This window comes from Coenobita brevimanus, chromosome 5, assembly GCF_032717465.1.
Source record: "Coenobita brevimanus isolate Jiangsu-jjx chromosome 5, ASM3271746v2, whole genome shotgun sequence".
Taxonomy (NCBI): domain Eukaryota; kingdom Metazoa; phylum Arthropoda; class Malacostraca; order Decapoda; family Coenobitidae; genus Coenobita; species Coenobita brevimanus.
Window position 1 is genome coordinate 4,616,920 of NC_136958.1, and position 9,740 is coordinate 4,626,659.

General features: G+C 44.0%; 1 protein-coding gene across 1 annotated transcript in view; it reads left to right on the forward strand.

Annotated features, from left to right (window-relative positions):
- Positions 1-1,547: 1,547 nt before the first annotated feature.
- The window catches only part of LOC145397521 (octopamine receptor beta-2R-like), a 141,732-nt gene continuing 133,539 nt past the window's right edge, over positions 1,548-9,740 (forward strand). The window contains exon 1 of the mRNA XM_080270594.1: positions 1,548-1,840. Within this exon, the coding sequence (XP_080126720.1) occupies positions 1,548-1,840 (293 nt within the window). The remainder of the gene's footprint in view (positions 1,841-9,740) is intronic.

Consider the following 9,740-nt stretch of genomic DNA (forward strand, 5'->3'; position numbering starts at 1 on the left):
GAGTCCTAGCAGGGGGAGGGGGTGAGTCCTAGCAGGGGGAGGGGGGGAGTCCTAGCAGGGGGAGGGGGGAGTCCTAGCAGGGGGAGGGGGGAGTCCTAGCAGGGGGAGGGGGGGAGTCCTAGGGGGTGGGCAACTTTAAATTCAAGCTGACTCGATATCACATTTCTCAAAAACTTTATTACGGTACCAATTCCCTCCTTCCACTAAAATTATTTCCTGTTAATATTTACTGAAAGAACTTTATTGCAAACGTGTTGGTTGAAAATAATGTACTTTTTACTGTAAGTTGTAGTGGGTCTGAAGGAGATGGCCTTTTGTTCCTTATTCTTTGCATACACACACACACACACACACACACACACACACACACACACACACACACACACACACACACACACACCACCAATCCACGCCTGAGTTACAAATATGAACCATGTCTTGATGATGATGATGATGATGATGATGATGATGTCGTAATTGTGGCTCCAATGGACGTTAACCCGGTAGACCGCAGGCTGAAGTTCCCCTTACTTTTTTCAGTCTACCATCCTCCTTTCGGGGAAGATAAAGGGCGTTAAGAGATGTTTGCATAGCCGGGTAATGACACTCTTTATCATCAGCCAGACGCCTCAATCCCGTAAGGGGTGGCCACAAACAAATCTTCTCCACGTCGCTCTGTCCCCTGCCATTTCGCTGCCCTCCCGCAGTTCGCCGCCCCCCCTCTCTCTGGAGCTGCCTTGCTAATGGTACCGCGTGAAGGCGTCCCTCTCCCTAGATATAAAAGTTTCCCCTAAAATCATCTTTCAAGTGTTTATCTTTCTCAGTCTTCAGATTCTGTCGCAACTTTTGTCCCTCCTTCCCCCCCCTCTCTCTCTCTCTCTCTCACACACACACACACACACACACACACACACACACACACACACAGCACACTGTTCTTTCTTCTGCATCCTCAACTTCATCTTATCAATCAACCCTCTCAATTTTTAGCCAACTTCACCTCTACTAACTTCAAATCTCTCTGCACTTCCTCCCTTTCTCTCTCTTTTTACCAAGAATTATCTCCCCTCTCTTTCACCTATCTTTATCTCCCCCTCTTCTCCATTATCTTCCCCAAATTATAATCTTCTCCGCCTCCCCGTCTTCAATTCGCGTCTGTGTACTTCGAGCGAGCGAGTTCGAAGCCCCTCAGTCACCCGCCGGCCGTGGGAGGGAGAGGACGTGTCTTTACCGTCTCCCTCCGCCTTGTGTGTGTGCGTGTGTGCGTCTGTGTGTGCGCGCCTCTCCTACCCCTCGGGAGGGGGTTGGCGGGGAGGAGGGAGGGAGGAAAGATAACCCCGGAGATAAATAGAAAACAATGTGCCACAAAAACCAAATTAGAAAACAGTGATGGATTGGGTCTCTGTTTACGACCTCCCGAAATACGGTGTCGCGATGTGACTGACCGAAAAATGTGACCGCTTTGCATCCGGACCCGACCCGACTGACCGACCGAATTCCCGACCGACCGACCAAACATGATGATAATGACCTCCACGCCCACGAACATGACCCTGGGCGAAGATGAGGGCGTGGGTACGGGCGTGGGCGGCCTCCTCCTGAACTACAGCTCTCTCCCCGCCCACCACCCCTCCGTCGTCATCCTCACCCCGGAGTCCCACGTCAACCCCGAGTCGCCGCTGCCCACGCCCACGAGTCGCATTGAGTCGTGGGTGGTGGGGGAGGGCGTGGGCGGGGCGTGGGTGACCGTGGGCGTCCTCGTGCTGAAGGGGCTGGTGATGGGCGCGGTCATACTGGCTTCGGTGCTAGGGAACCTCCTCGTCATCGTCTCTGTGGCGCGGTGAGTCAGTAGAGTCAGTACGAGTCACTGTAAGAGTCAGTGAAAGATATTAAGTCAAAGTAAGCCTCATAGTAAGTCAGCAAGTCAGAGTCATAGTAAGAGTCAGTAAGTCATAGTAAGAGTCAGTACGTCACAGTGAGTCAGTAAGTCATAGTAAGTCAGTAATTCATAGTGAGAGTCAGTAAGCCATGGTAAGAGTCAGTAAGTCATACCAACAGCCTCTTATAAATAGTCAGTAAGAAAGTTAGTATCAAACAATCAGTACAAATTATGTATCTGAGTAAATTATAGTCAGTACGAGTCAGTCAGTCAAAGTAGGTCAGAGTCATTAAGAACAAGCTGAGTCAGTAAGGTGAAGTGAATAAGACTGAGTCAGAAGGAGTTTACGATAGGTCTGCGAGGATGTGGGATAGTCAGTGCCTGTGAGTCGGTCAGGCCAGGTTTGAGTCAGCTAAAGTCTGAGATTAGTCAGGTTTAACTGGGGTTTGAGTCAGCGAGAGCTTGGGGTGAGTCAAAGTGGGTTTGAGTCAGCGAGAGTTTGGGATGAGTCAAGTTAGACTGGGGTTTGAGTCTGCGTGGGTTTGGGGTAACTCTGAAAGGGTTTGAGTCAGCGAGTTTGAGGTGAGTCAGAGCGCGTCTGAGTCAGCGAGAGTTTGGGATGAGTCAGGCTGGGGTTTGAGTCAATGAGTTTGGGATGAGTCAGACTATGCTTGAGTTAGCGAGAGTTTGGGATAAGTCAGAGTGGAACTGAGTCAGAGAAAGTCGGAGTTGAGTCAGGTTTGATTGGAATTTGAGTCAGCATGAGTTTGGGATGAGTCAGGCTGCGGTTTGAGTCAATGAGTCTGGGATGAGTCAGTCTATGCTTGAGTCAGCGAGAGTCTGGGATGAGTTAGGCTAGGTGTGAGTCAGCCAGTCAGCAATATTTAGTGAGTCAAAAAGTCAAAGTAAGATTAAATGACTCAGAATCATATAAGAGTCAGGTGTGCCTCGGTTTTGTTACAGGTAAATAAAAATGAAAAGTAAATTGTGTTGATGTTTATCGTTTTCTTCATTCGTCGTTTTCTTAAGACAAGTAATTAAGATGGCAAAGCTTCAAGAAAACGAGATACGTAATTCGTCTCTCTCTCTCTCACTCTCTCTCTCTCTCTCTCTCTCTCACCGTATTTCCCGTAACACACACTATACCAAATGCTAAGAACCTACATCCTTTCCACAGCACTTCTTCGTGACTAGCAACACATTCCAGTGTTACATTCCTACTACCACCCACAATTCAGGATAGAGAGATGATAATTTTAGGCCAAGTCAGAGTGAGGAGAGTATAGGAAATATTAAGAATTTGAGGAAGATTTTACCTGCGTCTTAAGATGCCAGGTAAATGCAGCAATATGAACTTCCCTTTGTTCTTGTGGGAAAAAAGTGAGAGACTAACTAGGAGTGTGAGTGGGGTAGAGGAGGGACGAGGGTGGGGGAGACCGATGATGAGATGGAGGGAGGGAGTAGAGAGGTATATAAGGGAAAGGGAGGCCAGGGATGAGATGGTAGAGAGGTATATGAGGGAGGGGAAGACCGAGGATGAGATGGACGGATGGAACAGATAGGTAGAAGAGGGAGAGGGGGGGGTTGTAAGTTCGGGGGAGGGCAGCGAAATAGCAGGAGAGAGGGCGACATGGAGGCGATTTGTTTGCGGCCACCCCTTACGGAACTGAGGCATCTGGATACAGAGACAGATAGGAAACAAAACACTCACACACACACACACACACACACACACACACACACACACACACACACACACACACACACACACACCATCATTTCCACACTTTCATTTTTAACAGGGTGTACTCTCACGGCCCCCTGACACATCAAGATAATTACGAACCCACATCTTTAAAATATATTGGTGTCTATCTATCTATTTATCTATTTAATATATTAGTATCTATCTACCTATCTATCTATCTATATCTCTCTATCTGTCTGTCTGGCTATCTATCTAAATCTACAACATATTAGTATCTATCAATGTTTATCTGTCAGCCTATCTACCTATCTATCTACCTATCTATCTCTCCAACTACCCACCTATCTATCTAAACCCGTGAATTCCTCGTGTTCAGACATACACACTGGAAACATTAACTTTATATTTTTTTAGAACGAAAATATAAGAAATACTCAAACTGACAAAAAAAGTAATAATGTGGAAGACCAAAATAAAATGAACAATCCTGGATGACGTCACCAAAAAAAAAAATTAACCCTTTCAGACCGAGGATACATATATATTTTTTCTCCTTGCTACTTTCACATATATATATTTTTTTTAATTTTTATTTTAGTAACGGTGTTTCGAAATGGAAGGGTTAGGTGCACGCTTCACTAACCTCCATGAAAGGGGAGTGTGTGTGTGTGTGTGTGTGTGTGTGTGTGTGTGTGTGTGTGTGTGTGTGTGTGTGTGTGTGTGTGTGTGTGTGTGTGAGAGAGAGACTCAAAAAGAGGAAAAAAGGAAAAAGAGAAAAAGAAAGGTAACAAGAAGAAACAGAAAAAGGGAAAAGAGAGGAAAAGAGAAAAGGGAGAAAAGAAATAGAGAGGAGAGAGACAAAGAGCGGAAAGGAGAAAAGGAACCGAGAGAAAAAAAAAGAGTGGAATGAAAGAAATAACGCAAAGAGAGAGAGAGAGAGAGAGAGAGAGAGAGAGAGAGAGAGAGAGAGAGAGAGAGAGAGAAAGAGAAAGAAAAGAAAGACAAAAAGAGAAAAGAAAGAAAAAGAGAAAAGAGCGGAAAGACAAGAGAGAAATTAAAGAGAAAAAGAAAGGGAAAAGAAAAAAAAGAAAGAAAAACAGAAATGGAAGAGAAAAAGAGAAAAGAATGAGGAAAAGAGAAATGAAAGAGAAAAAGAAAAGAAAGAGAAAAAGAGCGGAACGAGAGAGAAAAAAAAAGAGGACAGGAACCAATAAAGGAACGATGAAGAAAATTGGAGAGTTTTTGGAGGAAGAAAATTGGAGAGTTTTTGGAGGAAGAAAATTGGAGAGTTTTTGGAGGAAGAAAATTGGAGAGTTTTTGGAGGAAGAAAATTGGAGAGTTTTTGGAGGAAGAAAATTGGAGAGTTTTTGGAGGAAGAAAATCAATGACAAAAAAAAGAGACAGGAGTAATAAAGGAGGAGTGAGAAAAGAGAGAAATAAAGAGAAGGAAAAGAGAGGACAGCTGCCGATAAAGGAAAGATAAAAATTAGAGCAAATAAAGAAAAATAAAGATAAACAAGGAAAGCAGCCAATAAAGGGTAATAAAAATGATCGGAAAAGAAATAAGACAGGAAAGAAAATTAACAAGGAAGAATAAAAGGGAGAGAGGTCAATAAAGAAATAAACAATAAAAAAAAGGGATAAGGTATTAAATGAAATAAAAACACCAAAAAAATAAAATGGCCAATAAAGGAGGAAGAGCAATAAAGGGAGAGAGTAAATAATGACAAAAAGGGAGAGAAGTCAACTACATAAAAAGGGAGGAAAGGGAGAGGGTTTAAGCAAGGGACAATAATGATGGGGGGAAAATGGAGAGAAGTCAATAAAGGAAAATAATAAGAAAAAAGGGAGACGTAAATAAAGGTAAATAAATGTTGACAAAGGGAGAGATGTCAATAAAGGAAAAAAAAAAAGGAAAAAAAGGGAGATAGTTCAATAAAGGAAGAATATCAGAGGGGCGGAACTAAAGGGAGGAAGTGAGCACAAAGGGAAGGAAATGACAAAAGGAAGGGAGGACTTAAAGGAAAGGAAAGGGAGGGAACAGAGAAGAAGGGGCATAAAAGTGTGTGTGTGTGTGTGTGTGTGTGTGTGTGTGTGTGTGTGTGTGTGAGAGAGAGAGAGAGAGAGAGAGAGAGAGAGAGAGAGAGAGAGAGAGAGAGAGAGAGAAGCGTCGCACTGAGTCCTGAAACGTCTTTAAGAAGGGAGTGGAGAGAGAGAGAAAATTAAAGAAAAGAGTACGAAAAAGAAGACAAATGGAGGAGAGAAGACAGGAAGAAGAGGAAAGAGAGAAGCAATGAAGAGGAAAGAGAGAAGCAATGACGAGGAAAGAGAGAGGCAATGAACAGGAAAAAATGAAGCACTGAGGAGGAAAAAGAGGCAAAGAAGAGGAAAGAGAGGAGCAATGAAGAGGATAGAGAGAGGCAATGAAGAGGAAAGACAGGAGCAATGAAGAGGAAAGACAGGAGCAATGAAGAGGAAAGACAGGAGCAATGAAGAGGAATGAGACGAGCAATGAAGAGGAAAGACAGGAGCAATGAAGAGGATAGAGAGAGGCAACGAAGAGGAAAGACAGGAGCAACGAAGAGGAAAGACAGGAGCAATGAAGAGGAATGAGACGAGCAATGAAGAGGAAAGACAGGAGCAATGAAGAGGATAGAGAGAGGCAACGAAGAGGAAAGACAGGAGCAACGAAGAGGAAAGACAGGAGCAACGAAGAGGAAAGACAGGAGCAACGAAGAGGAAAGACAGGAGCAATGAAGAGGAATGAGACGAGCAATGAAGAGGATAGAGAGAGGCAACGAAGAGGAAAGACAGGAGCAACGAAGAGGAAAGACAGGAGCAATGAAGAGGAATGAGACGAGCAATGAAGAGGAAAGACAGGAGCAATGAAGAGGAAAGACAGGAGCAATGAAGAGGAAAGACAGGAGCAATGAAGAGGAAAGACAGGAGCAATGAAGAGGAAAGACAGGAGCAATGAAGAGGAAAGACAGGAGCAATGAAGAGGAAAGACAGGAGCAATGAAGAGGAAAGACAGGAGCAATGAAGAGGAAAGAGAGACGCAATGAAGAGGAAAGAGAAGCAATGAAGAGGAAAGAGAGGAGCAATGAAGAGGAAAGAGAGAGACAATGAAGAGGAATGAGAGTAGCAATGAAGAGGAAAGAGTAGCAATGAAGAGGAAAGAGAGAAGCAATGAAGAGGAAAGAGAGAAGCAATGAAGAGGAAAGAGAGAAGCAATGAAGAGGAAAGAGAGGAGCAATGAAGAGGAAAGAGAGGAGCAATGAAGAGGAAAGAGAGAAGCAATGAAGAGGAAAGAGAAGCAATGAAGAGGGAAGAGAGATGCAATGAAGAGGAAAGAGAGAAGCAATGAAGAGGAAAGACAGCGAGGCAATGAAGAGGAAAGACAGCGAGGCAATGAAGAGGAAAGTGAGAAGCAATGAAGAGGAAAAAGTGGAGCAATGAAGAGGAAAGAGAGGAGCAATGAAGAGGAAAAAGAGGAGCAATGAAGAGGAAAGAGAGGAGCAATGAAGAGGAAAAAGAGGAGCAATGAAGAGGAAAGAGAGGAGCATTGAAAAGGAAGGAGAGGAGCAATGAAAAGGAAAAAGAGAGACAATGAAGAGGAATGAGAGGAGCACTGAAGAGGAAAGAGAGGGGCAATGAAGAGGAAAAGAGAGGAAGGTGGTGGTGGTGGGGGTGGAGAGGTTGGTGGAGGGCACCATAAAAGAGGAGAGAGCGAGAAAAAAGAGGAAGAAAATGGAGAGGACAAGAAAAAGAGGAAGAAGAGAAAAAGGGAGGGGGAAAGGGGAGAAAACGGGGGAGGAGGGGAAAAAGGAAACAGAAGGGAAAATGAGGGGAAAGGGGGAAAGAGACGGGAAACGAGCAGACGGAAAAGGAAAGCAGAAAGAGTGGGGAAAGAGGGAGCAAGAGGGGGTGGAGTGGAGGGGTAAAACTAAGAGTAGGGGCACCGCATCCTGCAGCATCTTTAAGACTGAGGGGGGGGAGGGGGAGGAGAGGGGGATGGAGGAAAAGGGAGAGGGGAAGGGGATAGTTGGGGGTGAGATGGGATGGGGGTGAGAGAGGGGTAGGGAAGTGGGGTAGGGGGTATGACGGAGGGGTAGGGGTGACAGAGGGGGTAGGGGGAGGTGAAGGGGGGGTAGGGGGAGGTGAAGGGGGGTAGGTGAAGGGGGGTGAGGGGGGGACTTCGCGATCTTGGGGCCGAAGTCGTTATAAAGGCATATTTTTGCATCTAAGGAGGAGGAGGAGGAGGAGGAGAAGGAGGAGGAGGAGGAGGAGGAGGAATTTTTAGGGGCGAAGTTTTAAGGCCAGACTCAATAGGTGAAAAAGACGACGCTCAAGGGTGGGGTTAGTTCTTTAGGTTAAATTTAAGACGTTTGAGCGTAACTTAAGAAGGAATTAGAAACGAATGATAAGGGTAGTGATAGATAGAATATGGAGGGGTTGATATGAAGAAAGGTGGGTAGATAGATATAATAATGACGAAAGTAGATGAAATGGTCACCACAATTATCGTTCAGTCACCTTGAATTGTCAGAGAGTTTCATCACTTCCAGCTGAATTAGTATTTATTTATTTATTTATTTGGTTATTTATTTTACATAGTTCAGAGGAAGGATGGGACAATACTGGAGAGACAAATAATTTCCCTAACACTTTCTTACCTCCTTCCTTCACACTTTCTTAAATCCTTCCTTAAAACTTTCTTACATCCTTCTTTAACACTTTCTTACATCCTTTCTTAGCAAGGGAAAAACACACTCAAATATTTCCAACTCTGACGTACGGGAGCGAAACGTGGACGATAATTCTAAGGACAACACTCACCACAGAAGCGTAGGAGATCCGTTCCCTGAGGACTGCGTGTGGACTTACCTGGAAAAATAATAAAAAGTAAACCAATTAACAACCTGAGGATAAATTAGAATGAAGATTGAAGTACTGTATACGGCTCTGCAGCAGTTTTAGCTGCTTTCAAAACGTGGGGATGAAAAGGTTAGGAAAAGGGTGTAAAATGAAGGTGAAGGATGAATGACGTGAGAGAGAATAGGAGAGAGGGGGAAATGGATGAAGAAAGGGGGTCGGTGCATGAGGGAGGGCAGCGTGAAGTGGTGTGAGGGAGTGAATGACGTCGGATGTTTGGCGTTTTGTGATATAGAGTGACAGAAAGACAAAGAGAAGATTGATAAACAGACAGATAGATATAAAATGACTGACTGGGACATAGGCAGGCAGACAGACAGATAGACACACAGATAGACAGACAGACAGATAAACAGATGATACAACGGCTAGATTGAAGAGTTACTTTATGGAAAAAATGCAAAGCGTTAAAATATTATCTGAGTTAATTAGAAAGACAAAATTAAGGCATGATTTTCACCGTTTAAATTGAAGCTTGATATTATAGGCGTTTGAGATGAGAAGTCGGCTTTTAAAATTGTTCTTTAAGTTATTCTCTCTCTCTCTCTCTCTCTCTCTCTCTCTCTCTCTCTCTCTCTCTCTCTCTCTCTCTCTCTCTCTCTCTCTCTCTCTCTCTCTCTCTCGTGTGTGTGTGTGTGTGTGTGTGTGTGTATGTGTGTGTCTGTGTACGTGTCGGTGTGTGCAAGTGTGTGTGTACGTGTCAGTGTGTACGCGTGCCTGTATGTACGCGTCTAAGCAGTCTAGCGCTGAATCATCATGCCCAGTAATCTTATAAGAAATTGGATTAATCTTGCCAATCATCTTAGATCCACCGAATTAATTCTTACTAATCATGTTCTCGTCACTCCTTCGTCTATTTAATTTGTATGTATATGTAAGTTTGTTTTTTGAGAGAGAGAGAGAGAGAGAGAGAGAGAGAGAGAGAGAGAGAGAGAGAGAGAGAGAGAGAGAGAGAAATGACACACACACACACACACACACACACACACACACACACACACACACACAATATCGGCATAAGAGTAGGGAGTGGCGAGTAGCACTGGAATATCTCATATACAGTATAAATGTCCCTTTGTTTCCAACTCAATAAAAAATAATAATAATGCACTTCAGGTACTCGCAAAAATGAAGTACACAAAGCAGAATCACTAGTAAATATATTCCCACAAATCCCTTTACTGATTATTGCTAGCTGATATTTAATTATGTTAGGTA